General features: G+C 64.4%; 2 protein-coding genes across 6 annotated transcripts; both read right to left on the bottom strand.

The window, feature by feature from the left end:
• Positions 1 to 794: 794 nt before the first annotated feature.
• Positions 795 to 9,365, bottom strand: ZNF414 (zinc finger protein 414). Of its 4 annotated transcripts, XM_054805827.1 has the most exons (10): positions 9,051 to 9,365; positions 8,126 to 8,200; positions 4,651 to 4,784; positions 4,102 to 4,203; positions 3,918 to 4,025; positions 3,564 to 3,669; positions 2,779 to 3,314; positions 2,347 to 2,397; positions 1,550 to 1,708; positions 795 to 1,217 (listed from the first exon to the last, which is right to left on the bottom strand). In XM_054805827.1, the coding sequence occupies exons 2-10, from the start codon at positions 8,170 to 8,172 to the stop codon at positions 1,141 to 1,143; spliced, it is 1,320 nt and encodes a 439-aa protein (XP_054661802.1). In that variant the 5' UTR covers positions 8,173 to 8,200; positions 9,051 to 9,365; the 3' UTR covers positions 795 to 1,140. The 4 variants fall into 4 exon arrangements, 3 of the variants coding, with proteins under 3 accessions (XP_054661802.1, XP_054661804.1, XP_054661803.1); XR_008574312.1 differs by lacking the exon at positions 9,051 to 9,365 and having other exon boundaries at positions 1,550 to 1,692; positions 8,126 to 8,840; XM_054805829.1 differs by lacking the exon at positions 8,126 to 8,200 and having other exon boundaries at positions 9,051 to 9,360.
• Positions 9,366 to 11,577: 2,212 nt separating this feature from the next.
• On the bottom strand, positions 11,578 to 26,961 carry MYO1F (myosin IF). Of its 2 annotated transcripts, XM_054805285.1 has the most exons (28): positions 26,859 to 26,961; positions 22,761 to 22,898; positions 20,739 to 20,828; positions 20,163 to 20,257; positions 19,542 to 19,629; positions 19,219 to 19,308; positions 18,925 to 19,056; positions 18,705 to 18,839; positions 18,497 to 18,629; positions 17,914 to 18,110; positions 17,700 to 17,780; positions 17,437 to 17,523; positions 17,187 to 17,273; positions 16,752 to 16,919; positions 16,588 to 16,673; positions 16,110 to 16,191; positions 15,899 to 16,005; positions 15,479 to 15,577; positions 15,252 to 15,396; positions 14,939 to 15,053; positions 14,160 to 14,329; positions 13,882 to 14,027; positions 13,476 to 13,622; positions 13,247 to 13,395; positions 12,902 to 12,985; positions 12,572 to 12,773; positions 12,061 to 12,227; positions 11,578 to 11,968 (listed from the first exon to the last, which is right to left on the bottom strand). In XM_054805285.1, exons 1-28 carry the CDS (start codon positions 26,859 to 26,861, stop codon positions 11,892 to 11,894), a joined length of 3,300 nt encoding a protein of 1,099 aa, XP_054661260.1. In that variant the 5' UTR covers positions 26,862 to 26,961; the 3' UTR covers positions 11,578 to 11,891. The 2 variants fall into 2 exon arrangements, 1 of the variants encoding a protein (XP_054661260.1); XR_008574278.1 differs by lacking the exons at positions 11,578 to 11,968; positions 12,061 to 12,227 and having other exon boundaries at positions 12,636 to 12,773; positions 13,281 to 13,395.
• Positions 26,962 to 27,430: the final 469 nt, after the last annotated feature.

Below are 27,430 nucleotides of genomic sequence, written 5' to 3'. Positions count from 1 at the left end.
CCGGTGCTGGAGCTGCGGGCAGGGCCAGGACCTGTGCTCTGGGGTGAATGAGGCTGGGAAAGGGGCAGCGCCAGTGGCGAGAGCCAGGGCTGAGGTGGCCGGGGGGGAGGAAAATAAGGTCCCCTGGGGTGCGTCCCCTCCTGGGGCTGGTGGCAGCACCCGGCCCCGGGGTGCAGAGCAGCAGGGTGCCGGCACTCCCGTCCCTCGCTCCGGCGGCAGCGGGCGCCCGGCCAGCGAGGCAGCGTGGGCACTGGCATGTGGCAGCACGCCTTCGCTCAAACCAGTTTGGAGCAAACTTTTCACCTTGCTGGGATGGGACGGGCACCTGCGTGGGTGAAGCAGGACCTGGGGAGCCCCAGGGTGGGAATGCACAGCCGCCCGGCTCCCACGGAGGGTGCGGGGGGTGGAATGGGGTGGTGGGTGAGTTGTGCAGCCCCCAGGGCTGGAGACCAGGGCACGGAGGAGCCATTGGGGTGGCGCAGGGGCCCCAGTTCTCTACTTGCTGCCTGCTGCTGAGTAGCGTCCTGGCATCCCAGCCTCTGGTGATGGGGGGGGGCACCCGGGCAGCGAGGCCATCCGGGTGCTGGAGGAGGGGGCTGAGGTCCTGGTTTGGGTGCCCAGTCTGGGTGCTAGGGTGCAGCTGGCAGAGACTCCCACTTTGCTTCTCAGGAGCCTTTCATGGTTGGGATGTGTTGACACATAGCCTGCACACACCCCCCCCCCCTGCTTTGGGGCACCCCATCCCCCCCAGCTGCCGCAGGGACAGACAGAGGCTCTCCCAGCCGCTGCTCCTGTACAATTCCCATTTATTATTTTGAGACCTCATTCCAGAGAAGTCCACTAACTCCTGAGCAACCTACCGGGCTCCCCCGAGAGCCCCTGGAGCTGAAGCAACGAAACCTTATGGGGAGGGAGAGATGCAGGGTTCCGGGTGCTTAAAATTACCAAAAATAAAAGGGAGGGTAGAAATTCAAGAGGACAAAACATCCGTCCCTCTGCCACCCCATGCTGGGGGATGCGCCTGGTACCCAGGAAGGGGTCCCTGTCCCAGCGTGGGGGCCTGGGGCTGTGCGGTGCCCCCTGCCCGACTGCGGGGAGGGATGGGGAGGCGCAGGAGCAGTCCCGTGGGAGCTGAGGCCATCAGAGCTGGGAGTACAGGGAGTTCTCCATCTCCGACGTCAGCTTGGTGTGGAAGGGGGTGAGGCCCACCCCAAAATCTGGAGGGAGAGGGAAGAGAGCCATCAGCACCGCAGCCGAGCCGCCTTGCACCCTGACTCCCGCAGGAGGCTGCTTGGGGACCAGCACCCGGCAGTGGGGAGGACACACGGACACCCCCCCCCCTCCCCACGCCCCCCGGGGCATCGCTGCACGCTGGGCAGCCAGGAGCTGGAGCCCGGTGCCCACCCCAGCAGCCGCTCGCCCCCATCCGGGACAGCGGGGTACACGTTGTCCATGCGGGGCAGGTCGAGCCCGCTCCCCATGGGGATCCCCGCAGTCGGGCTCCCTCCCACCGCACACCCCCCCCCCCCCCCCGCCCCCCGGGCCATACCGATCTCCGTGTCCAGGCGCCCGGGCGGCGGGGGGTTCTTGCGGTGGTCCTCGATGTGCAGGGTCATCTCCTCCCGCGAGGCGGTGGAGTAGGGGCACTGCATGCAGGTGTAGCGGCCCCGCGTGTGCTCCCACACGATGCGGCTGTTGGAGGAGTGCCCTGCAAGGACGGGCGAGGAGGGAAGCACAGCGCTCGCCCGCCGGCCCCCCGGCCACGGGAGCCATGCGAAGCGGCAGCACAGGGTGCAGGGCAGCTGGCCCCGGGTGCCGGCTGCATCGTGCTGGGTGCCACGGGGCTCGGATCGGCCGGCGCTAGAGGGGCAGGAGACCCCTGCTCCGAGCCCCACATGCACAGAGGTCCCCTCCCCACAGCGGGGGGGGACGGACCCCAAATCCAGGAGCAGGGAGTGAGGCCGCGCCCCCTTTGCCCGTCGCCTCTCTGCACCCCATGGAGCAAAGGGCTGGGGGGGGCTGGGGGGGGGAGGCCTCGAGCCCAAGCGGCTGCTGCAGCTCCTTCGCCTGCTGTTTGCGCCCGTGGACGCCAGAGGAACCAGGCTTGGCAGTTCTGGGGGGGGTTGTGTGCTTACAGCTGCCGAACCCCCGTCTCGGAGCCTACCTGGGCAGCGTCCCCTCTCCGCGCGGCTCCTGACAACGAGGAAGCCTGCCCTCCCACTCTGCTCCCCGGGGAGCATCGCGGCGCCAAATGGGGCCTCTCCCGTCCCCTGCGGCCCCCCCCGCCGCCCCCCCCCGCCCCCCCAGTGACAGAAAGCAGCCCCAACCAGTAGGTGCCAAACTAACCTGCAGTCACTCCTGAGCCAAAGCATGGGAGGAGTGGGCTGACACTCACACCTGCGGAGGGAATCGAGGGGCAAGACAAGCATTAGGTCTTCCCCTCCCTGGGGGGGGGACGGACGGACGTCGTGGGGGGGGGCAGGCCTGGCCCGGCCCCCCCGCCTTGCACCCCCAGCACGTCGGGGAGCAGCAGTGCCGGGAAAATTTGGAGACTTGTATTTGGTGGTTGCTGGTGCTTTCTCCAATTGAGCATCCCTGCGAGTGGGATGGAAGGGGGGGGGAGGCGGAGGTGGGATGGGGCTGGGGGGGGCCAGAGCGGCCCCGTGCGGGGCTGGGAGGAGGGGGATCCTTGGCTGGCCGATGGTGGGTCCTCCTCTGGGAGCTGCTGGTCAAGGCAGGAGCAGAAGAAGGTTTGCCCGAACGGCCCCGCGTGCTCACCTTGGCTTTTCTTCCAGACGGCGTTGGAGATGGGGGGGCCGTGGCCCGGCACGTAGGGCCGGAGGCGATGCTGCGCCGGGGGCTGGGGCAAGCTGTAGGGTGAAGGGTGCACGTAGGACAGGAACGGCCCCGGCACCGAGGAGGGGGGCGGCCCCGAGAACCGAGTCAAGGACGACGGCCCGAAAAGGCTGGGCTCCAGCAGCGGGAAGGGGTGGGGGGCCGGCGAGACCAGCGGCAGCGCCTCCAGCGAGCCGGGCAGCTCGGGGAGGCTGGTGGGGAGCGCAGCGGGGGCCGCCGGGGCAGTGTCCACACCGGGGAGAACGGCTTCCTTCTCCGGGGGCCGGATAACGCTTGGGAGCTTGGGCAGCCCCTCGGGCGGCTTGGCTGGGGGCTCCTTCTCCAGGGCAGAGGTAGCAGGCGGGACGGGCTTGTCGGCTTTGGGGGGCGGCGCGGGGCTGCTGGCGCTGTCGGAGCAGACGTGCAGGTGCTTGAAGAGGGAGCGGTGCGTCCGGAAGCGCAGCATGCAGTTCTCACACCTGCAGGGCCGGGGAGGCAGCGTCAGCATCGGCGCTCCCCTCTGCATCACCCCCCCCCTCCCCACTCCCAGCCCAGCCCGGGGGTCTGCCCACTGAGATGGGGGGGGGGGGGGGGGGGGGGGGTGTCCGCAAAGGTGGGAGCCCACGCGCTCGGGGCTGTTTGGGAGCTGCCGCGTGCCCCCAGACAGGACGTGCCATAGGTGTCTGCAGGGAGGTGCGGGATGGGGACGGGGACCAGCGGGGACTCACTTGAAGTAGCGGTTTGGCTTGTAGTGCACCTTCATGTGGGCCATGAGGTCCTGCATGCTGGGGAAGGTCTCCGTGCAGCCCAGCGTGGGGCACTGGAAGGTTTTGCCTGAGAAAAGAAATAGGGCAGAGGTTCAGCCGCAGCCCGGCTGCGCTGCGTCCCCTGGGGCTGGGGGGCAGCCCCACCAGTGGGTCTCCAGCACCTCCCACGCTCTCCCCGCTCCCATCCGGTGCTGTGGAGCATCTCCTGGAGGTACAGGCACCGCCACCGGCGCTGCCTCAGCTTCAAGCCCTGCTTCGCCACCTCCCAGCCAAAGACGGGCGCTCTGCACCGACGCGGGGCGTCCCGGGCCTTACCCTCAAGGGACTGCGTGGGTCTGTAGTGGACCTTCAGGTGGTCCATCAGCTCCTGCATGCTGGGGAAGGCTTGTTTGCAGCCGTAGCTCGAGCACTGGTAGTGCTTCCCTGGAAGGAGACAGATCCGTTGGCCTTGTCCCTGCCCGTTGTCACCTTCCCGGGGTAGGGCTGGGGCTCGGCTCACCTGGGACAGGTCTGCGCTTCAGCGGCCGCAGGTCCTGGGCTGGGGTCCCTCCGCTCCCCGCCACCGGCACGGGGCCGCCCGGCAGAGCCGCTTCGCTGCAACCTGCCGGGGAGAGGCCGTTAGGCAGCAGGCGCCAGCCGCCGCGGGCAGAGCAGGCAGCGCGGGCAGCGCCGAGGCTCAGCCCCTGCCTAAACCATGTCCCTCTCCGCCCTCCTTCCTACCCCTTACAAACCGGGGTGCGGGCGATGGGGGGGGGTCTGGCTGGCAGGAGCCCTCGGGGCGTTAGAGACGGGAGGGTCTTTGCGCTAGAAAAAGCTGCTGGTACGGAGGCAAAGCCTGCTGGTGTCGTGGCAAACACTGCGTGATGCCCCGTGCACACCCGTGCACACCCATGCACACCCCCGCGCACACCCTCAGGGTGCTCCCAGCCACCCCTCTGGGGTGGGATTTGGCCAAAGGGACCTGACAGCACCCCGAGCAAAGGCTTCTCCCCCCTGTCCTGCCCGATGCCTCTCGGCGCCCCCCCGCCCCGTGGCGCAGGGGACTCACCTGCCCCCTCTCCAGCGTATTTACCCCCCGGGGAGAAGGCGGGCACGGCCTCGTCCTTCTCCGTCTTCATGGCCTGGCCGGTGGTGGGCACGGGGCGAGGTGTGCGCTGTCGACGGCGGCTTCTCCTGGTGATGCTACACCGAGCACAAGGGCAAGAGGTTAAAGCCCGGTGCAGAACGACGTCGACTGCCGCCTCCTCCTCCTCCTCCTCGGTGCCCCGTGGCAGTGGGACAGACCCTCCCGCTCTGCTGGGGGGGTCTCGCTGGATGTTCCCCCCCCGCACCCACGGTTTTGAAGGGTTTTCCAGCCCAGAGGAGCATTGCACGACCAGGAGCATCAGCAGCAGGGCCTGACGCCCAGCTGATGGGCACGTGGGGATGGTTCCTTCACACGAACTACATCAGCCGTTCCCCAAAATTAAAATGGCTCGGCCTCACGGAGACTCGGCGCGAGGCTTTGACGTGCAAACGCCAAACACTGACTCCCAGTAAAAAGCATCCCCAAAAGTCCCTCACTTTGGGAGATTTCTCCATAGTGTCCTAATGTCAAAGTTAAAAAGAAAACAAATAATAATAATAATAATAATAATAATAATAATAATAATAATACTACCACCATCAGTGCTGGGGCTGCGGAGTGGCTGCAACACGCACGTCTGCGGTTGGTTAGAGGGTTAACGTTTCCCCAGGAGCTCCATGGCTCCCAACACAAACGTCCCTGGGGATCGGCCACACCTGGCCCGCCCGGCCTTACCGGACCTGCCCGTTAGCATCCGCTCAGGAAGCGTTTTCCCAGCTTTTCTGCTCCAGCTCGGCTCCCGGCCGGCCGTGCGCAGCGGGTCTTTAGCTCAGTGGTTCTTACTGCGGCACTGGGACTGCAACCCCGCAGGCAGCAGCTCAGATGAGGTGGGGGGGAAAATCCGTGCAGGATTATTTCTCCAGCTGCCCCCAGGCTTACGGTTTGGTTTGGGGGTTGCATTTTGGGGGGGTGGGGGTGGTGTTTGTTGGTTTCTCAGCCTGGCAGCTTCTGCCGGCGCTGCAGGATGCAGCCTGGGACTGGCTGGAGGAGGGGGGGGTGGCTCCAGAGTGGGGGGCGGTTTGGGGCAGGACCAGGGGCCGATCGTGTCCCAGGAGGGGAAATTCAGCCCTGGCTGGAGGGGTCGGTTCACTCACCCCGCCCGAAGCGGCACGGTGCGGGGAACAGGGGTAAACACCGCGCAGAAAGTTCACGGCGGCTTTGATGGCACTTTGTTTTATCAGGAGGGGGGAAATGCAGTTTTGCTGGCAAAAAAAGTCTCAGGAATCTTCTCTTGAGGGAGAAGGCACTAAAAGGGTCGAGGCAGGGCTGCGTCTTCCTGCTCAGCCCCTCGTGCGGCACCGCCACGTTTCGGTGGCTGTCCCCAATGCCGCGGAGCTTCGGTGCTGCCGGAGCATTTCCCGGTAGCGTGAGTCCTCGAGGTTGTAGCGAACCTCCCCAGGTCCCCGCTTCCCCGCTGGAAACACCGACTCTGGATCAATCCTCGATGCCACCACCGGTCCCTGGGGGGCTGCTGAGAGGCCCCAGGGGACCGATGGTCTCCAACGGCATCCGGATGAGGCCAAGCTGCTCAGCAGGAGCACAGGCAATTGTTTTCAAGTCCATTTTTCAAAAACCTGGGTAATTCTTCCTCGGCAGCATCGCAGCTCCTGGGGCAGGGACCTCCGGTGCTTCAGGGTCAAACCCAGCAGCACCTTCAGATGTTACAGCTCGTGCTGAAACCTCCCTCCTCTCCCTCTTGGATGCGCCGTCCGATGCTGTTCTCCCTTTCCCAGTTGTAGGCTGTACCCCCAGAGATGCGTTTTAACCTGATTTTTCTCCGGAAAAGCTGGGAAAATGCCTCTTGAGCAGACGCTAAGGGGCAGGTCTGGTGGGTACAGGAGGGATGGACGCGGGTGCACCTCACTGCAGCCAGCACGCCCACGCACGCCTGCACCCGCCTCGCCAACGTCCTGCCAACGTCCCGCCGGAGCAAAGCTGTTCAACGTGGGTACGTTTTCGGCAGCGGACACGATGGCAGCACCGCAGCATCACCGTATGCCCCGGGTTTTGGGGAGCCAGTGGCACCCACATCACTTCGCTGTCATTTGTCACCTCCTCTGGGACGGTGCTCGACGCTTTTCATTCTCTAGGACCCTCCGTTCTGCAACCCTGAGCACGATGCTCTGACCCAGGTGCCACTGACCTGCCGCTGTCGCCAACGCCGGTGACCTCACGTGGCCACCGGAGATGTGACTCCCCCAGCACCGGAGCAAACCCTGTCCTGGAAACTCCAATCCCGGACATCGCAAATTTGGTGTCGCGTTCCGCAGGGTTTTCCTGCCGCACGTTCAGTCTCCCTGAAAACCTGCTGGCACCAAACTCCCTCGCTCCGGCCCCTGCAGTCAACGGGGACCCCAGAAAAATCCTTTTGGGGGGTCGACAGCGACAGGGGTGAGCAGGAGGGTTTGCAGCTACCGGTCGCCCGGAGCAGCCTCTGGTGCTGATTCAATTAATAATTAATACAGCTCATCTCCCTCAAATGAACCAGAGGGTTTATTCATATCGCCAAGCACAGAAGACTTTTTACAAACCCACCCCCGGGAGGATAAACGGGACAAATAATCCTATCGGAGCATTTCCGCGCGGTCTATGGCCAGAGGTTGCAAAGGCTTCCTGAAACGCAGCTCCTCGGCGTAGGAGATGAGAGACAAAGGCTCTGAACAAGGGGCTCATGTGATCGCTCAGCCGGTGAGCGCGAGCGGCGCGGAGGGAGGAAGCGCAGGCTGTGACAGCAGCACGGCTCCTGCCGGTGCGGCGAGCCCCCCCCCGCCCTGGTTCCGTCCTGACACGCGCTTCGGCCACCGGTCGTGGGGTTAAAATGCATGGCGTAAATTAAAACACACGTTGCAAATTCTCCCGGTGCCTTCAGACGTCGCAGGGAGCCCTGCAGGAGCTGGGGAAGGGAGGAAGATGCTACGGGTGTCTCTGCCGCCCAGCAGCCCCGGGATTTGCAATGCCCACTGCGCCGTGGGTGCCCTAATCCCAACTTGGGGTGCAGCAAAGCTGCTGCCTCAATGTTTTCGCGCCCCCGCCTCACTCCGAGGGCAGGCTCCTTGCTTTCCAGCTCAGAAAACCTGCCCGGAGAGCCCCGCGGAGCCCACCCAGAACTTTGCCGCAGCTGCTGCCGGTGGCAGCACGGGCATCCGAGGGGGCAAGCACGTAGACTCCCGCACAGCCACTGTGCCACGTCCCCAGGGTGGACTCGGGGCAGCTCAACCGAGGCCCTTTGGCGGTTCCTTGGGAAACATCTCTTCTTTTGGCCTTCCCCGCAGAGCCACCCTCGGCAGGCCGGGGGTCCCTGCCATCGCCCAGCTTGCTCCAAGGGTGGCAGGCGAATCGGCGAGAGCCGTGCTGCCGTTTCCCCACATCCCCGCACCGTCCTGGCGCCCGCCTTTACCTGGCTGCCCACAGCTGGTAGTGGGTTAGATGGTCAGATAACGCCATGATCCACCGAGCTACATCAGCTCTTCAGCTGGAAAAAACCCTTTTTTCCTTTAGGGAGCCATCTGGGGCGGACGGACCTTCCTCCCTGAGCCCGGACAAAGCTGCCCCTGACCGTGCGGCCCTGTCAAGCTGACACCGTGGCCGAGGCGTGGGAGCCCCCTCGCTCCAGCGGCGGACAAGCAGCCACATCCCCCAGCCCCTGACAGCAACAAAGCGGCTCCCACGTGTGTGGGAAGATGGAGCGACTGTGGGGAGACCCCGGTGGGCGCAGCCCCGGGATGCTCGGGGTGCTGAAGCGGGTCCCGGCCCTCTCACAGGCCACGCACGCCTGCAAAGACCACGGGCTAACAGCTCCCGTGGCTAGCTGTCCCTGTGCTACTAGCCCCACAGGTAGTAACCCCCATGGCTAGCAGCCCCCCCATAGGGACCACCCCCACGGCTAAGGTTTTCCGTGGCTGGTAGACCCCCATAGGTAACACACCCACGGCTACCAGCCCCTGTGGGCAGTAACCAGCCATGGCTAACACCCTCCCTGGCTAGTCGCCCTACGGGTAGCGGCCCCCATAACCTGGAGCCCCCCGTGGGCAGCAGTCCCACGCCTGGTGCCCCCCCACGGGCAGGGTGGCTTTGCCCGGAGCTTCCCCCCCCCCCCGCCCCCAGCCCCGCACGCCCCAGGTCCCTGCAAAGCCCCGGTACCCCCTCCGGTACGGCCGCTGCCCCGCCGCCCCCGGTGCCGGTACAACCCCCCCCCCCGGTGCCGGTACAACCCCCCCCTCCCCGGGTCCCCCGTCGGCCCCGGTCCCCGTCCCCTTCCCCCCCGCCCCCCGGTGCCCGGTGCTGCTGCCCCCGGTCCCGTCCGGTCCCGTCCCCGCACGTACCGGGGCTGCAGCGGGGCCGGCGCCGCCCGGAGCGCACATCAGCGGCGGCGGGGCCGCGGGGCCATTTTCTGCGCGAGCTGTCGCGAGAGCGGCGGGAGGAGGAGGAGGGGGGGGGGGAGGAAGGAGCGGTGCGGAAGAGGGGGCGGGGGCCGCGGGGGGGGGTGGTGGTGGCCCAGCCCGGCCCCGCCCCGGTGCCACCGGCGGGTTTTCCCGGGTGTTTTCACAGCCCCCCCCCCCCCCCCCTTCGCCCCCCGGAGCTGCTGGCAGCGCTCGGCACCCCAGCGCCTGCGGGCGGCTGGAGCAGCCTGGGGTCCTCGGAGCATCCCGGGGTCCTCGGAGCATCCTGGCCCCTCGGAGCATCCTGGCCCCTCGGAGCATCCCGGGGTCCTCGGAGCATCCTGGCCCCTCGGAGCATCCGGGCCCCTCGGAGCATCCCGGGGTCCTCGGAGCATCCTGGCCCCTTGGAGCATCCTGGCCCCTCGGAGCATCCCGGGGTCCTCGGAGCATCCTGGCCCCTCGGAGCATCCTGGCCCCTCGGAGCATCCCGGGGTCCTCGGAGCATCCTGGCCCCTCGGAGCATCCTGGCCCCTCGGAGCATCCCGGGGTCCTCGGAGCATCCTGGCCCCTTGGAGCATCCTGGCCCCTCGGAGCATCCCGGGGTCCTCGGAGCATCCTGGCCCCTTGGAGCATCCTGGCCCCTCGGAGCATCCCGGGGTCCTCGGAGCATCCTGGCCCCTCGGAGCATCCTGGCCCCTCGGAGCATCCCGGGGTCCTCGGAGCATCCTGGCCCCTCGGAGCATCCTGGCCCCTCGGAGCATCCCGGGGTCCTCGGAGCATCCTGGCCCCTCGGAGCATCCTGGGGGTTTTCAGAGCATCCCAGGGGCTTTGAAGCATCTGGGAGCCTTCAGAGCATCCTGGGGCTCTCCGAGCGTCCTGTGGTCCTCAGAGCAGCCTGAGCCCCTTGGGAAGCCTTGGACCCCTTAGAGCATCCCAGGGCGCTCTGAACACCCCAAGTTCCTTGGAGCGCGCTGGACTCCTGGGAACATCCCAAGCCCATCAGATCACGCGTGGCCCCTCAGAGCAGACCAAGCCCCTTGGAGCCTCCCAGGACCCTTGGAGCAACTGAAGCCTCTCAGAAGAACCCCAAGCCCCTCAGAGACCCTGGAGCCCCTCGGAGCACCCGGAGCCCCTCGGAGCACCCCAGTGAGTGCCTGAGCTGGTGCAGGTCCCACTTGCCGGCAGGGCTGAGTGGCAGCATCCCACCTGCACAGCACCCACTGCCGGGGTGCTGCCCCCCACCGCCCCCCCCACGCCCCCAAGCTCCAAGGAAAGGCTGGAAGGCACCGAAAGGAGTTTCCCTAATCCCCAGAGTTTCCAAAGCCAATTTTTGTCATTAAAATAAAACCAGCGGCTCTATCGGTCATTCCCCCCCTCCCCAAAAGCTCTGCCATGCAAAGACTCTTAAAACCCAGTGATTTACAGGAAAAATCACCCCAAGGACCGCAGGGGTTGTAAAAACCCGTGCTGGGGAGGCCCAGTCACGGTTTGCAGCGTGGGGCTGTGGAGGGCTTCACATCCCAGCAGCCTCCTGCCCTGTGCTGCCCCCACCCTGGAGGAAACGGGGTCCCCTGAGCCCCTCTCCAGCCCCCTGCCCCTGGAGCAGGGGGGGCTGCCTGCCTGGGAGGGCAGCCCCGCTGGGGGCTGGGGGAGGGAGGAAGAGGAGGGCTGGGATGCGAGGCTGAGGCAGGAGCGGGCTGTCGTCACTTCCTCCGGCTGCCTGGCACAGGGCCCGGCGGGGGGGAGCGAGCGGCGGGGGGCAGGCAGGATGAGCCCCGACATGTCGGCATCGTTCATCCCATCCCTCTCTCTGCTGCAAACCTCCCGGAACAAACCCAGGATGAACTCAGCCCCCACCCAAGCCCCCCACCCCGCCCTGGCTGCACCCTTGTCCCGGGGTCAGGGCAGAGAGGGTCTCCGAACCCCAGAGCTGGCGCAGCCGAGGATGGCGATTTCCACCCCATCCCTGTCACCCCACGGGTGAGACCCCCCCCCCCCCAGCCCTGCAAACCAGAGGACCCCCAGCAGCCCTCCGACCACCCTCAGAAAAAGGTGCTACGGCTCGGTGGGCTTTGGCTAAGTGATCCTCACAGCTTTTCCTGCGGGAAATCCGGGAACGGCGATGGCGTCCCGGTCCTGCTGCACCCCGCTGCCCTGCTGTGCCTCGCTGCTGCTCCGGCAGCTCCCGGCTGTGCCGAGCGGTCCAGAGCTGTGCCGGGCTGTGCAGACTGCTGAGCCGAGTTCCTGGGGGTGTTGGCTTTCTGGATTCAGCATCTTCTGGACGGGTTCGACGTGGGGGGGGAACGGGGCTGCCTCCAACGTGCGTCTGCCCATGTCCCCACCTGGGGACATGTGGCTGCAGGGCTCTTGTCACGGGGCCAGCGGGAGCCACGGGCCAGCACCAGGGTGACATACAAACTCTGGGTTCAATTTTTGAGTCAGAATCAGATTTGCCGAGTCCGATTATTAACAATAATCCTCTTTATAACGCAGAATCACCGGAGCAGTTCCATTCCCAGGGTACAAACAAGCAGCAAAGAGCCGGTCCTTGCTGCAGGCAGACCACCGTCTAAAGCAGCTGCAGGGTTCAGCGGCTGGCACTGGCGCAGCCCGGTAGCCAGCACAGGCCAGGGGGGCTCGCGAGGAAGCGCTCGGTCAACGCCAGCGTCGTGGATAACTGCCGCGGAGCTGCCGCCGGCCCCTTTGGCACGGCCTCGGCAGAGGTGGGGGTGGGAGGATGGCAACCCCCTCCTTGCGTCTGGCCGCGCGGCTGCTACGCCCAGCTCAGATCTTCTGCACGTAATTCCCAGGGAAAAGCCCCTCTTTGCCGTGCAGCCGGCCTTTCCACCAGCCAGAGGTATCTGGGAAGGGGGGAAAAAAAGAGCTGGGTCATCGCGGTGCTGCCACAGGGCACAGCAGCGAGAAGGGGGGCAGGGCGGGAGCCCGGCAGTACCTTCCAGCAGGACGTCGATGATGTCCCCCACGTTGAAGCTGAGCTCGTCCACGTCCTGCCCAACGTACTGGTAGAGTGCCTGGCAGCGCGGCACCGCTGCCTTGGGCTGCGGCTTGGGATGCCTGGCCGGGGGCGGCCGCTGGCTCAGGCTTCGCCGGCGTTGCATGCTACGGTGGGGGGGGGGGGGAGAAATGGTGTTCGCAGTGGGGCGAGCGGGAGGGCGTGGGATGCGCTGCACCCTCCTTCCCATCCTGCTCTGCCCCATCAATGGCATGCTCTGTGCCTGCAAGCCCACGTGGGTCCTCCCAGCGCAGGGACTGGGAAAACTGGGATGTGAGGAGCCTGGGAGGTGCTGTCCTGCCAGCAAGGCTGGGCTGCCCGGACCTGGACGGGCTGTCGCTCGGTCGGGCAGCTGGGCGGCTCAGAGGGGAAAGAGCATCTCCTGGGGCTGGTGGCAGTGGGGGGGAGGATGGGGTGGGAGGGGACACACGGGCACCGGTCCGGGACTTACCCAGCCACCCCCTGATCAGGCACGTTGAGGAAATCCATGTTCTGCTCGGATGGGGGCCGCGTCTTCTGCTGGCGGCTGGCATTTCGGAGGGGCAGCGCTGCGGCCGGCGGCCCCCGCGCCCGCTTCTGGGGTGTCGTGTAAGTGTCCCGCTGAGTCCGGTTGTCACCGTGCGGGAACTGGGGTGCCCCGTTCCTGCAGGCGCCTGGAAGAGCCCCCCCCCGCATTACAGGGGGCCTACGCTCAGCCTGCACCCCCCGGGAGCGCAGCGCTGGCTGGACCCAGGCTGGGGGTTCCCCCTCCCCAGCACCCCCTCGGCACTGCCCTCCTCACCTCTGGGTGCCGGCGGGGCGCTTCGGGAGGGTGCCGGACACCTGCTGCCACCTCTGCTCTGCGTCATCCCCTTCCTCGTGGGCTCTGGGGGGACACAAGCCCCCCGTTAGGTGATGGTCCTTGGAGCTGGCCCCCGGAGTCTGCACCCCGCCGCCCTTTTCCCCAAAATGCCCAGTGCCGCCCCATCGCCCGAACAGAAGCTGGTCCCTCCTGGGTGAAACGCGAACCCCGTGGGGCCAGGGCACACGCTGCCTCACCCCGATGTCCCCAGGCCTCCAGCTGTGCCCTGCGGTCCTGGCGCTCCTGTGTCCGTGCCCCCCCCGCCCCCAGTGCCCCGGCACTCACTGGCGTTCCTGGGGAGCCCATCCCCGATGCTGACCGTAAGGGTTTTGCCTCCGGCTTTGAGGGTGGCCGCGTCGCCCTGTCCTCTGACGAAGGTGACGTTGCGGGTGCCGCCGCCGCCCCAGCCCTCCTTCTTCACCCGAAACTGTAGTCTGGGGGGAGAGAGAGGCCGTGAGGCCACAGGGACGGGAGCCTGTCCTGCTTTGTCGCCTCTCCCGGCCTCCATCCTTACGTGTCCTTGAAGGAGAGGCGCAGCTTGGTGCGGGTGAGCTCCTCGTAGCGTTTGCACAGCAGGCTGATCAGCTCCGTCTTGAAGATGGATTCAAGAAAATTGTCGGCATCGTTCTCGTGGAGGATGAAGAAATCATCCTGCCTGGTGCTGGGGGAGCAACCCCGGTACGGGGGCGTCAGCGGGGGCAGGGCTGTTGCCAGCCGGCGCGGGGTGGGGGGAACCGGGAGACCCCACTGGGCCTGGGTCCACCCCGAGTAAATTTGGAGGGTGATTTAGCTGGAAGCCTCCAAAGCCCCGTCTGCACGGCGGTGCTGCAGGGAGCCTCCTGCCCACGGCCCAATGCCCTGCGGCTGCTGGAGCTGATGGGTGAAGCCCGGCGCCGTGGAACCCGTGCTAAGGGACGCACCTCAGCGAGACGCCGCTCACCGCCTGGAGCTCCACCTTCTTCTTGAGCACCTCCTTGATCTGCCCCTTCTCAGGACCTTTCTTCACCTTCTCCCGCCCGATCACGTAGAAGTACTTGGGGGTGAGGATGAAGTCCCGCTTGATGGGCTGGGAAAGGGCAGGAGCAGGGGGTGAGGGGGTGTTTTTAGGGGGCACAAGCCCCGCACACACATCCCACCCAAGGGCAGCCACCACAAATCACGGCTTGGCCTGTCCCAAGCCCCGGGTGGGTCCACGTACCTTGAACCTCCGGTCGTACTTAGTGATGGAGTCCGCGAAGTCTATCCGCTCCCGCTTGGCCAGGAACTGGCGCAGCTCTGGCCGCTCCTCCATGCCCAGGTAATCGCCCACGAAATTCCTGTTAATGCTGTTCCTCCTCCGCTCTTTGAAGTTGTAGAGGATGTTGGAGGCTGCGTGGGACCCCGAAGTGATGCCGGTTGGCCGGGGCTCAGCCTTCAGCCTCGCCAGACGGCGCCTGCCCTCCCAAACTGGTTGGGGGAGCCGTGGGAACCGTCGCACGCATCGCGGCAGCAAGAAGTGGGGCTCATTTTATGTCATGGGAGGAATCCAAGCTGCTTAAGCTCGGCTGGCTTCGAAACCCATTAATTGCCTTCAAAAAACCATGTGCTCTGGGAGGGAGGGAGAGACCTGGCTGCTTTCTGGTTTTCCCCCCTTGATTTTTCACTGCACCCTTGGGAGGGTGGGAAAACACGCGCGATGGGGTCAGGCAGTGACCACTGGCCTTTCCCATCCCTCTGCAAATGCTGCCTCTCAGCTACTCCTCTCCATCCCCTTGCAGGCAGTGAAATGCAGAGTGAGGCAGAGAAAGCGGTGCCCTCCTTTAAGATGTAGGAAAAGACCCCAGGCATCTCACGCTCTGGTCCCTCCTCACCCCTCTCCTCGTTACTGCCACAATTAGGAGCTGGGCTGCCACTCCACTGCCACTCTGGCAGCTGGGCTGTCCCCAACAAAGGGCACCCTACAAGGGGGGGCGGGGGTGCCGGTGTCCCCGTCCTTACCCTCCTCTCGCATCTGCTCATACTTCCGGATGGCGATGTGCCGACGCCAGGCCTTCTGGATCACCCGGGCGAAGCCGTCGAATTTCCGCTCCCGCATCTCTTCGAGGAGGAAAAGCTGAGGGGGGAAACATGGGGTGCTGAGCCCAGCCGGCCAGGGGCCACCCAGCCCCTGCGCTGCATCACTTGTCCCAGACGTTGGCACCCCAAATCCTCCCTGCCGTTGCCCAAAGTGATGCTCGGCTGTGTGCACCACCCCCGGGGTGGGGGGGGACACGCTGGGCTGCGGGGCGAGGGGCAGGGCTGGGCCACCTACCGATTCGGGGTTCTTGACAAACACCTTGCTCCGACCCATCTGGTACTGGTCCGGGTCCATGTTGACGGAGCGCAGCAAGTGCTGCACCCCTTGCCGCTCATCCCCACGCCAGGACGGCCACGTCTCGGGGGTGAGGATGGCGTAGCTGCCGGGGCAGGGAAGGTGAGTTGTGGCCGGGCTGCGGGGACCCACCACCCCCTCCCCGCCCTGTCCCGGTGGTCGCTCACCGTTGCAGGAATTTGTGGAAGACGCGGCGGTAGGCAAAACCTGCCCGGCGCACCCGAATGTTCTCCTTCAGCCCCAGGTACTCGACTTGGTGCTTCACCCTGCGGAGCCGGGAGAGACACGCTTGGCGGGGGATGGCAGGTCAGTGGGGGACCTGCCCCGGCCCCTCAGCCGCCGCTTTGCACGAGGATGCTCTCGTTTGTGCGCACGTGAGAGCTCGTTGGGGCTCAGGTGGAGCCTCTGGGTGATGCAGGTGGTGGTGGGGTGTGCGTCCACACACTCCTCAGCACCGGCCTCGTGCTCCCCTGGGTCTGTGGGCAGCACAGAGGGACCAGCCCAGGGGTGCGGTTTTTGGAGGACAGCTGGGTCTTGTTCCCCAGGCTCTGTGGGCTCCCTGATACATCCCGAGGGGACTCTGCTACCTGCTCTCCTCCCAGTCCCGGGGTTTCTTGGTCTCATTGGGCTTGATGCAGCGGATGTAGTGTGGCGTGCACTTCATTAGCGTGTTCACCAGGTCGTTAGCCTGTTTCTGTTTCAAGGATTGACCTCTGTAGTGTTAAGAGCATCGGTGGGAGCCCATCACCCTGCTGCTGCCTCACAGGCAGCTACTGTCCTGCAGCCTCCGGGACGTACCTTGATTTTGGAGCCTGCAGTGGTTGGTCGTCCTTTTTTGTCAGAATCAAGCTTTTCTGGGAAAAGCATCCTGATGAAACCACTGAAAGGCAGGAGACAGTCCCCGGGTGAGAACCGCCGGGCTCCCCAAGCCCAGCACGTGTTGAGCTGGAACCAGCTCCAGCTCTGCTTTCTGCTGCTGGGAAATCCTGCACCACGGCTCAGCCCGTCCCTCCGCCCCCAACTGCCCCAGGTTGAGCAGGATCGGTGCTGGTGGGTGAGCACCCCTCTGCCCACACTTGCAGCCCCGGGTGCTGCTGCGCTCGGCGGGGGGATGCTGCCAGTGCTGGCGGGGCAACGCAGGATGCTGAGCACCCCGAGCTGTGGCTGCAGCAGAGGCAGGACCAGCAAAGCGTTACAGTCTGGGTGTTGAGGACGCTGCCCTCTGCCCCAGCCTTTTTGGGGTGGCTCCCAGGACCGCAGCGCTGCCAGGACTCACTATTCGCTGCTCTGCATGAGCTCAATCAGGTCGGTGAAGAGCACGTCCCGGTTGCGCTCGCAGAAGCCGTTCACGTCGTAGGAGACCTGGGGGGGGCACGGGGGGAGCTCAGCCCCGTGCGGCACTGGCCAGGGCCGTGGGGTGCAGGGTGTGGGGTGCCGTACCTTGCCTGCGTAGTGGTGGATGATGAAACCCGAGTTCCAGCTGTTGAAGTGCTCGTGGGTGCCCACAGCCGCCTGCAGTTTCTGCAGCAGGGTCTGGTCCGCTCCCTCGCCGGTGGCGTGCATGGTGGCACAGACGTCGTCCAGAACGCTCATGATCCCAGGGGGGTTCTGGGAGAGGGAGAGTGAAGCCATGGGTGTCCAAAGGTCCAATCCTGCATCTGGCTGCGCTCAAGTTCCCTTCACTGGTCAAAGCTTCTTCATGCTGAACCACAGCTTAAGTTAAGGATGTGGAGCTGCTGCTCTCCCAAGGATGCTCCCCGGCAGGACCGGCTTCTGCCCCGCTTCCCTGACAGCACCCAGCCCATCCAACACCCACATCCCTGGCTGCCTCGGCTCCCCAGAAAAGCCTCCCCCAGAGGAGGGGACCCCACTCACCAGCTTGTTCTCTATCAGGTCGCATACCACCTTGTTGTTGAAGTACTGGATCTGGGTCCACTTGATCCCCTCCTGCACGTATTCCTCCTGGGGAAGCGCAGGGAGAGCCAGGTGGGTCCATGACCTGTGGGATATGCCGCAGCCCCCCCCCGCCCCCCGGCTCCGTCTGTGGTGCCAGGACTGGCTGGCGGTGGGCATACAGGGTGCGGGAATTGGGGAACTGGCGCAGCCCCCCCCAGCCCCCTCGTACCTGCTCTGCCTTCAGGGTCAGCTCTATGAAGATCTGCTGCAGCTTCTCGTTCACAAAGTTAATGCAGAACTGCTCGAAGCCGTTTTTCTGCAAAAGGACAAAACATGAAAGAGAAGATGGGGCTGAGTTGGCTTCTGCTCCTCTCATTGCGTCGGGGAGGGGACCCCAAAGAGCAGAGCCTTCTGCCTGGGACCCTTCCTGGGGCCATTGACTGCCCACAGCCCCCTGCTCCAGCTGGGCTCCTGCACCGAAGCCAAACATACCTGGAATATTTCAAAGCCGTAGATGTCCAGCACCCCGATGCTGTACTCCTCATATGGCTTCTGCATAGCCCGGTTGATAGACTGCAGGGAGAGATGGGGCTCACCACCTTCATCGGGGCGTACGGCGGTGCAGCCGGCTGCACGCAGGAAGCGGATGGCAAGCATCCCCTCCGCGCTGTGGCCGCGCTCAGCCCAGCCCGCCAGGACCACGCACCTCCACGAGGAAATCGAAGATGCGAGCGTAGAGCCCCTTAGCCAGGGCGTCCCGGGTGTAAGCTGCCTGCTCCACGTTGAGGGTGACAGTGATGGACTCAGAGCGGCCGCCCCACTTGCTGTCCATTTTCCTGCTGGTGACCTTCTCGTTGAGGCGGTCCTGGTCGATCCCCAGCAGGTAGGCAGGGAAGGCCAGGGCTGGGCAGAGGGCGGGGGGGGACAGTCAGGGCTGCCTGCTCCCCGTATGCCCCCAGCACGCTGCCCGCAGCCACTGCCAGACCCCCTAACCCCAGCCAAGTGCAAAAGGATAGCAGCAGGGCAGTGACCGGGGATGTGGGACGTGGTCCTCCCTCTGCTAAATCACAGCAAGTGACTCCTGCCATCTGTCCCCTTGTGAATTTAGCTCTGGCTGTGTCATTTGCTCATTGCCTCAGTTTCCCCATGTCTGACGTGGGGAAGATGCTGATGCCGCCTGTCTCCTCTGCCAAGGAATTTGCGCTACAGAGAGTTTGCAATTCGTTTCCAAGAGTCTCTGCGAACATCCCCACTCGTCCCCCTGGAGCAGGGGATGGTCAGCTACTCACAGTCAGCATTTTCCACGCGGGCGTAATTGCCTTCCTCCCGAAAGCTGATGTTTCCCAGGTGGAGGATCCCCGCCACGATCTGCAGCACCAGCTGCTGGTCCTCGCCCCGGATGCCGATGACCTGCATGGCGTTCTGGGGGTGCGGGAAGCCCGTCAGCCCCTGCCCGGCCACAGCCGCCTTCGGGGACTCCCCCTCCCAGGCACTCACCATGGTTTCATGGAAGTCACTGCGGTCATCTGTGCCCTCCACCTGGAACGTGTCCGACTGGTTCAGGTAATAGTAATAATCCGGGCTCATGATCCCCAGGTTCTGCCGCTGCTCTTGGGACGCCCCTTCGATGAGCTGGGAGAGAAATGGAGGCTGTTACGTGGTTACGCGGCCCCTGGGCCCCTCGGGAGCCTGGTTGGTTCCACACCCCTCCCCGTACCTGGTAGTAGATGTGGAAATTCCTCTCACACTCGTTCTGGCTCACCACCCGTGACTTCTCCAGCAGAAAGTTGGAAATCTTCCCTCCGTCGGGTTCACCGCCCCGGCTGAACTGGATCTCAAAGTACTTCCCCTGCACCAGCACATCTCCAGCTCAGAGCCGTGGCCGTGGCGGCAGGACTCCTCGCTCTCCCTGGCCCTGGCTTCTCTCCCTCTTGTCCCACCACGCTAGAAGCATTTCTGGGATGGATCCTGGCCACGGCACTGACGCTCTGCGCCTGCCCCAGTGACTTACAAAGCGGCTAGAGTTGTTGTTCCGGACAGTTTTGGCATTCCCGAAGGCTTCCAGCAGCGGGTTGGACTGCAGGATGATGTCCTTCACGTGCTGGGGGCAGAGGAGGGGAGGTGGCTGAGCACGCGGGGGGGTCACACGCCTACGTCCTGCTGCAGCAGACCTGCCTCAGGGCTGAGGACAGACCGGGGACTTGGCGTGTCCCCAGCCCTGGAGCCGGGGCTGCTCCGTGTGCCACGATCAGATGAGGGGAGCGGGGGGCCGGGGGTGTGGGGAGCGGTTGGGAGGTGAAGCGGTGCGTGGTGGTGGAGGGGGGGCAGCCATACCTGTACTTTCTCGCCACCCCCGGACACTTTGGAGATGTAGCCCATGATGTATTTTGCTGCCACCGTTTTCCCGGCCCCGCTTTCTCCGCTGTGCAAATGTGAGAGCAGAGGAGACATGAAACGGCCCTGCTGGAGAGACACCCATCCCGAGGTGCTTTGGGGTGGGATGCTGACACAGGGCTGGGGGGCGATGGCAGGGGACGGGGCTGCCCGCGTGCTCTGGGGGTGATCTCAGATGTAACCGGGGGCCAGACCAAAGCTGGGTGAGGAGCTGCTCTGGGAGGAGACGTTGGATTTCTTGTTGCTGGATTTTGGAGGGGAGGAGGGAGACGTGGGAGCCTCAAGGGGAAGTCTCTGGCCTTGCCCCACATCCTGACCATTTCCCTTGCAACACTCAGCCGGAAAAATGCATTGCACAAGGCTCGGTCCCTGCCTGGGATAACGCGGTCACAGCCCGCCGGGTCCCCCAGGACCCACCATCGGGCTTCAGCCACCTCCCTCCACTGCCCGGCCACTGTGTTTAGCTGGGACGCCCCGGGGTGTGGGGGCAAGGGGTGATGGGGGCAGCTGGTCCCAGACCGGTGGCACGGTGTCCCCTGTCTGCGCCCCGCGTACCCCTACCTGATGATGACGCACTGGTTCTCCCCATCGATCATCATGTTGCGGTACATGTTATCGGTCAGGGCGTAGATGTGGGGGGGATTTTCATACTGAGCCTAAACGGGGGACGAGGACAGCAGCACTGAGCACAGAGCAGCCATCAGCCCCCCGCTCCGAGCCCCCTCCCCGAAGCCCCCCTTAACTCTGCCCACGCGTTGCACAAGGCAGCAGCACACAGCAGGGATGGGGAATTAATCTCTTGCCACAATCAGCAGCACGTCAGATGTTTTTTCGACTCTCCCCTCCTCCTTGGGGAAGCTCGTTGTGGCAGAGCGAATCGCTCGGGCTGGATTTTACCATGTTTGGGTGGCTTTGGGGTGTATTTATGAGCTGAATTTCCCAGGAATGTGGATCTGCTCCTGAGTCTCGTTACTGACTCTCCATCAATGTGTTTGGGAGCGCTGAACCCTGCAGCACCCAAAGCGCTAGGGAGGATGGGGACACTCATGGGACACCCCCCCCCCCCACAGGTGTTGCACGTCAAATTAAACCAAATGAACCCCTGGCCAACCCCTCCGGTCGGCACAGCAGCCTCACCGCCCCCTGGTACAGCTCGATCTCCCGGTCGGTGAAGTATGGCATCTGCTTGAAGGGGTTGACGGAGATGAGCACCGGCCCGATGTAGGTCTGAGCAGCAGGTTAAGGTCCACGTGGCCTTTCCCATGCCCCCCCCACCCTGCTCCTTCCTTGCGCCGCTCACTGCGTCAGGAGCCGTGGCAGGAAGGTGGTTGTGGGGGGTCCCTGCCTCTCTGGTGCAGCTTGCACCAGCTTGGGTGCAGGCAGAGCTGCTGCCATGACTTGGTGCTCTCCTGGCCATGCATCCCGGTGCTTTGCTCCCTCAGCCCCGGGGTGTCCCCCGCAGTGTGGCTGGCACAGGGTACAGCAGGAGCATCCCCTCAGCTCCCTGACCTCTGCCTGAGGATCGGCTCCAAAAACTGCATTTCTAGCATCTCGCAGCCTCCCGGCATTCGCCTTCTGCTCAGCTGGTCATGCTCCATCCACGGCTTTTGCAGCAGGAGACCATCTCCATGTTACAGCCAGGGAAACTGAGGCACGGAGACGGGAGAAATCACTGGCTCCTGCCTTTCCTCGTCCACCCGGCCACTTCATCTCCCTCGGCCCCTGCCTGCAGCATTCACGAGTACCCCGGGTGTGGGCAGGGGAATGGAAAAGCGGGGCTCTGCGCCTGGAAATGCAGCAGCGGGATGGGGACAAGCCCCCGGCACCCCAGGTGCTGGGGAGATGGAGGTGGGGGACGGAGCGGTGCCAGCGGGGTTACCCCAAGCCCTCGATGTCCTATTTTCAGCCCACTGACAGCAGGGGTGGGGGAAGAGCAGCTGAAGGGCAGGAAGAGAGGGGCTTTTCTGGGAAATGCAGAAGCGCAGGGTGTTGAGTCATGGCTAGAGGGGGGCCCTGCACGCAGCAGCACAAAAAAAAGGAAGAAAGAGTCTGCGTGGGGTATTTTTTTCCTCAAAAAAAAAAAAAAAAAAGCTAACCCCCAAGCCTAACACCTAAACACATTTAAAGCCCCAGGGCTGCCGAAAGAGCGGGGAGGATGGCTGCGTCACCGCCGGCTCGGGACAGAGCATCACCTTGTAAGGACAGAGCTGCATCTTCAGGGAAACCACAGCCTCTCACAGCAGTGTGAGCGAGCGGCTCAGCCCCCTGCTCAGCCCCGCTGCCGCCCGAGCCCGCGCCGTGCCCTGCTCGAGGGATTTTGTTCTCTCCCTGCCAGACCTGGCCGCCCACCGGAGCCAGGGTGCAGGCGAAGCGTGTGCGATGGTGCCGGGGCACTGAGTTGGCCACGTCCCCGAGCAGGTGTGGGGTGAGCAAGGCTCAGCACCTCGAATCGTGGGCGTGGGGACACCTCCCCATCTGCACCGCGGAGCCCGAGAGCCGCCCGCCTTCATGCGTGGTGCTCGGCAGCGTCAGCTCTGCGACGGGAGCCAGCAACTGCAAAAGCCTCTGGGCTGGGGGATGACGCAGCGGGGGCAAAGCTGGGCAGGGTGGGAGCTTTGCACCCTGCGCTGGCTTCATGGTGTCCCGTGTGGCCTGACGCCGGTGGAGAGTGAGGGGTGGCACCTCCTCCCTGTGTCTGCAGGGCTGCTCCCACTCCCTCCGGGCTTTGCTTGGATTTGCAGCGGGTGCAGAGGAGCCGGGGTGCTCTGTGGGCATCGGAGGGGTTGGGTGACAGCAACAGGGGCCGATGGCCACTGCTGCCGCTGGGGTGCGGCCCCCTTGGCACAGGCAGGCGGGTCTCCAGCGTGCCGGAGCAGTGGGAGACAGCAGATGAGGAGCTTTGCTCCGTGCTCTTTGCTTAAGGCTTTGTGGCCGTGAAGGACCAAAAGCGGGTGCTGGGCACGGCAGGACGGAGGGCACGGCTGCAGTGTCTCTGCTGAGCGCGCCTCAGCTTGGGATCCCAATCTTGTCTCACCACAGTGTGGAGATGGGACACTGTGCAAACATTGGGGCAGCCCCGGTTCGGCCTACACCCCGGCCAAGCCTTGGAGCACAGCCCGGCCGCTCCCCGGCCCTGTCCCGCTGCCCCAGCAAGGATACAAAGATGTAATCATCCATAAAACGCTTCTTGAGGTTCTCCACGATGGCCTCCTCGGCGATCTTGGAGAGCAGGACCATGTCGTCCACGCCGCTCTGCTTGACATTGTGGCTCTGCCAGTGGAAGCGCTCCTTGCTGCCCTGCGGAGAGAGGGCCACAGCGACTGCACCGGGGCCACCACTGGTGCCAGTGGGTCCGGGCCTGGATCTGGCCCCAGTTCCCCCCACCCCCGAGCTGCTGGTGGCTCTGACTGCCCCCCCCCGCCGCAAGCTGTGCCTCCAAACCAGGCACCTTCAGTGGTGCGGAGAGCTGATCCCAGCACCGCTGCACCTGGGCTTGCCCCATCCTTCTGGCCGAATCCTGCATCACCGCAGGTCTGGAACCCCGGAGAGGAGCAGACGGGGTGCTGACAGCCTGCGTGCACGTTTGTAATGTCACCCCTGCTTGTTGCGGAGGTAACGAAGAACTAACGAAGCAATTGCTGCACAGACTCTGCTTATGAGTCAAAGGGGCAGCAAAAATAACTCAGGGAAAGGGCAAAAACTGCAGCTGGTGGGGGCATCTCTGGCACTGTGCATCCTCTGTGCCCTCACATCCTCTTTGCACCAGGGCAGAGGTGCGGCTGTGCCCCCATCACCCTTTCCTTCCTGCCCAGGGAGGTGTCAGCACCCGCTTTCCAGCCGCCCCCCCACTCACTCGACTCGGTCCTCCGGGGGCTGTGGGGCAGCAGAAAAACTGTGGGCTGTGCTTTAAGCCCTTGTGGGGCTAAACCCAGCCCCGGGCTGGGAGGGGAGCGTAAGATTTCACTGTGCAAAAGGAAAACTACTCGAAGGACCCTGCCCTCCATGCTGCAGAGGAAACTTGCTGAACAGAGCCGTGGTGCCCCCGCAGCCCCTGCACAGTGCCCAGGAGGGGACGCCCCATCCAGACCTGTCCATAGCTCCTCCGCACCCATCCCGCCGCCCCTGTGGTTCCGCTTTCACCCCGGTGCCCCCGACACCGATTTCACTTCTCCTCCCCCCCATCGCCCCTGGCCTCTTACTCTTTCCATTTCCCTTTTCTTGTCTTCCCCTTTTGCTTCATTTTCCTGCTGGCTTTCAAGATTTCAGGCCTCCGGACCTTGATGTCTTCGCACCCTCACGTCTGCCCCTGATTTTTGCAGGCTGCCCGCAGCCCCCTGCACCCACCCTCAGATGCTCGGCACAACCCAGCACCATCGCAGTGGGGGACGGAGGGATCGCCATGGAGTGCCGAGGAGCTCGGCAGCATCGTGCTGCTCCCCTCCGGCTGCCTCCCTCCCCACTGGGCTGCTGGCCTTCGAAATCAAAATACCATCCATGCTCCTCTGAACCCCAAGTGCAACTCAAGCCCCCACAGCCGGCGGAGGGGCTTTTGGCTTTGTTGTCCCACCACCTTCCCTCGGGACGCACGGACCTGGGTCAGCTCAGGGGGCCCAGGGGGTATCGGGGCTGCTCACGCAGCCTGCAACCACACAGGGAGCTTCTCCTCTTCCTCTCGTTTGTTGCTTATGGGCCTTTTTCTTGCCTTCCCCTTCTCTTTCTCCCCTCCATCCTAACAAACCCCTAGAAAGGCCACCTGGAAAAACGCAGGCGGCTCAGTCAGTCACTCCCGGTCACCGTGCTGTCACCCAGGGAGCTGTCGGTGACTCTGGGAGCTTCCCAGCTTCGACCCGACCTGGCCAAAACCTCGTGCTTCAGGTGGAGAGGAGTGGGCTGGGAGGAGCCTGCGGGGACCCCCCCCCGCTCAGTTCCCCATCCCCTGCCTCCATCGCCCCGAGCGCTCCAGCGCAGGCATCCCGGGCTTGCAAAGCTGGTTATGGCACCAAATTAAGGCAAATACGAGCATTTCCTGTATTGCAAGCTCATCGCTACTGAGCTGACACCCGGAGTTTCTTCTTCAGTCAAACGACTGCTCAGAGCTGTCAACAGCGTGTGCCTTCGTGACACCTCTTCTTCCTCTGGGCACAGGTTAGGTGCTTTCCTGGCTCAGCGGGGGCACCTGATGCAGCACAGCTGCAGGGAAAACACCGGCTTACTCGAAATGAAGGTTTTGGCCGGATATCTGCAGGGCCGTGGTTGTATCTGCCCTGTTTCTGGGAGCACAAAGTCTGCCTGGCTTTCCTCAGCACATCCCAAGGGGTGGCACGGGGGGTTCACGGGGCCCCAGCTCACTAAGCTGGGTAAAAGCCTTGCAGGGAGGATGAGGAGGAATGACCCTCCTCGAAACCACGGCATTGCCTGAGCTCAGCGCCTGGCAAACCCTCGCGGGATGGGGGCTGCAGGCAGCACCCCTGCTGGGACTGGGGGCACAAACTGAATTTGCTTTCAGAGGTTTGGGGCAGCGGTTCCTCAGTCCCCTCCTCTGTTCCAGGCCAAAGAGAGGGATAAGCCAGAGAGCAGCAGCTCGACAGCCGCCTCCGTGGGGGTCCCCCAGGAAGGGGACTGATGGGTGGCCTGGACCAAATGCCTCCGTGAGACCATTTCATCCTCAAGCCGAGCGGGGAGCAACTTTCAGCAGCCCTTGGCCCAGCAGCCAGGTGCAGTTTGCAGCCACTTCGCACAAGTGACTTCGCTCTGCCCGTGGTCCCATGCACGACGGGTGCGTGCGTGGGGAGCCCCATCAGGACCCCCCCCCCACAGGAGCGCCCCAGCTGAGGGCTGTGGGACGGGGACCGTCACCGCCACAGCCACCGCCTGTGCCCAGGGCTGCACGTGTACCCGGTGTCACGATAGGATCGCTGAGGCAGGGAGGGGACCGGCCCTGCGGATTGCAAAACATCATCTGTTTTTCTTCAAAGCTCTAGTCTGAGCTGCCAAAAACATCCTGCGCGCCCCGAGCGGGGAGTGGATGTAGCCCAAGGTGGTACCTTCTCTCTGGAGATACGGCAAGGCCAGATGCAGCCAACACCTTAAAACCACTGGAAGCTGAGGAGAGCAGCGCGGGGTGTTGCATCGCTCTCACAGCCCTGCCAGCTCCCAGGCACAAGCAGGGTTTGGGGCCGGGGCATTTGCCCCGGTGTTTTGGGGGTGGGGGCCGGGCCCTGGCAGGGGTCGGGGTTGTGGCTGCGCGGCCCCGTGACCCTTCGTGAAGCCACAACGTCTTTGGGTCTTGAGTGGCGGAGGAGGGGACGGCCTTTGCATCTTGTGGGGGGACAGCATCTCAGCACCCTCTCAGAGGTGGCAACCGCGACTGTGGGTGGGAGAAGGCTCTGGTTCAGGCTGGCCACCACCTCCTTCCTGACTTCGCGGAAATATCTGGGGACAGCATCGCTCCGAGGCACGGAGGGAGCAGAGCCATGGGCTGCGGCCACACCGTGCAGACCCTTACTCCATGCCTGAGCATCTCCTTCATTTTGAGAGCTTTCATCTTCCTCTTCTGCCTCCAGCTCAACTTCCAGCTCTGGCCACTGTCCTTTCAGCAGGCCCTGGTCCCTGTTTGTGCCTGGGTGCAAGGTCCGACCCTGGACACCGACATCCAGAGGGTCCTTCCTGGCTTGAGCTAGCCTGGGGGTACGGCTGCCCCCGCAGCCCTGCCACCCCGCTGCACTCTGCCTGTACCACGCTCTGCCCACACCCTGCCGGCACCACGAGCGCTGAAACCAGAAGCGTTGGTGGGAAGTTGGGCCAAGAGGAACACAAGGGTTCTCCTGTGGGTACCGTGCCAGCGATGGCAAAATCAAACGCACTGTGTGTCAGCCTGGCATCCCTGCCCGCTGCGTTCCATCCTGCTCGGGTCAGCGCTCCCGGGGGCACCGATCCTGCACCGAGCACCCGGCACCCATCCCCGGCTGCTCCCCACCGCTGTGCCCTGCACCCGTGCCTCACCCAGCCCCAGCTCCGCTCCCCATCCCCAAGCCTGGGCAGAGCCGTCCCCTCTCCGGCGGGGACATCGGGTGGGTTCCTGGCACCTCCCGGAAAGCAGCAAGGGCACCTCCCGGAAAGCAGCAAGGGCCCACGACGGGTGCAGGAGAGGACAGGGCTGAGAGAGCCCTGAGGGGGCAGGAAGAGAGGGTGACATCCCCAGGGTGCCCGAGGGAGACAGGGTGGGGGGAGCCCAGCGAGCGCCCCGCTTGCACTCACCATGGTGTCCCTGCGTCTTGCCCCCAAGGACGGGGCGCTGGGGGCTCCTGTCACCGAGGCCCCAGGGCCATCCTGAAGCACTTTGGTTTTGTGTTTCTGCTGCGGCTACAAATTGCAACTGATTTTTTTTTTTTCCTCCTCCCACTTCCTCATTTTCTCTCCGTTTGCAGCGGGTGGGGAGGACGAGGGTGGCTCTCAGCGGCTGCGGGGGGGGGCTTGGGATGGCCCTGCCCAGGGTGACCCCACCCCTGCTGCAGATGGGTGCTACTGGTGTGGGGGGCCACCAACCTGGGTAAGTGGGTGGACGCTGGGTAGAGTCCAGCAGGGATGCTCAGAGCCTCCACAAAGCCTTTCCCCCCACCCCAAGGTGACAGTTTGATGTGGCCCCTTCCAGGGGCAGCCAGTCAGTGCTGGGGGATGCTCTGCTTTAAGGTGCTTTTAGGAGCAAGATTCTTGTGGTTGCCACTTTTTTTTTTCAGGTCTTTTGAATATAAAAGGCCACATTTGAGGAAACATTTTGGCTACAAATGGACTGAAGCCATTTCAGAAAGACCATCGCTGGAGCTGCGAGC

The sequence above is a fragment of the Grus americana genome, chromosome 28 (genome assembly GCF_028858705.1).
Source record: "Grus americana isolate bGruAme1 chromosome 28, bGruAme1.mat, whole genome shotgun sequence".
Lineage (NCBI taxonomy): Eukaryota > Metazoa > Chordata > Aves > Gruiformes > Gruidae > Grus > Grus americana.
The sequence above is the reverse complement of the archived record's forward strand: the minus strand, read 5'-3'. Positions and strand labels throughout refer to the sequence as shown.

What these genes read in the sequence shown, in the direction of transcription:
- ZNF414 (XM_054805827.1), bottom strand. Translation starts at nt 8,172, where the DNA reads ATGGCGTTATCTGACCATCTAACCCACTACCAGCTGTGGGCAGCCAG. An exon ending in TACCAGCTGTGGGCAGCCAG is followed by an intron (nt 4,785 to 8,125) that starts GTAAAGGCGGGC and finishes TGCTCGGTGTAG; the next exon opens with CATCACCAGGAGAAGCCGCC. An exon ending in GAAGCGCAGACCTGTCCCAG is followed by an intron (nt 4,026 to 4,101) that starts GTGAGCCGAGCC and finishes GTCTCCTTCCAG; the next exon opens with GGAAGCACTACCAGTGCTCG.
- MYO1F (XM_054805285.1), bottom strand. An exon ending in AACCAGTGCGTCATCATCAG is followed by an intron (nt 19,630 to 20,162) that starts GTAGGGGTACGC and finishes ACATTTGCACAG; the next exon opens with CGGAGAAAGCGGGGCCGGGA. An exon ending in CGCCTCTCCTTCAAGGACAC is followed by an intron (nt 13,396 to 13,475) that starts GTAAGGATGGAG and finishes CTCTCCCCCCAG; the next exon opens with ACTACAGTTTCGGGTGAAGA.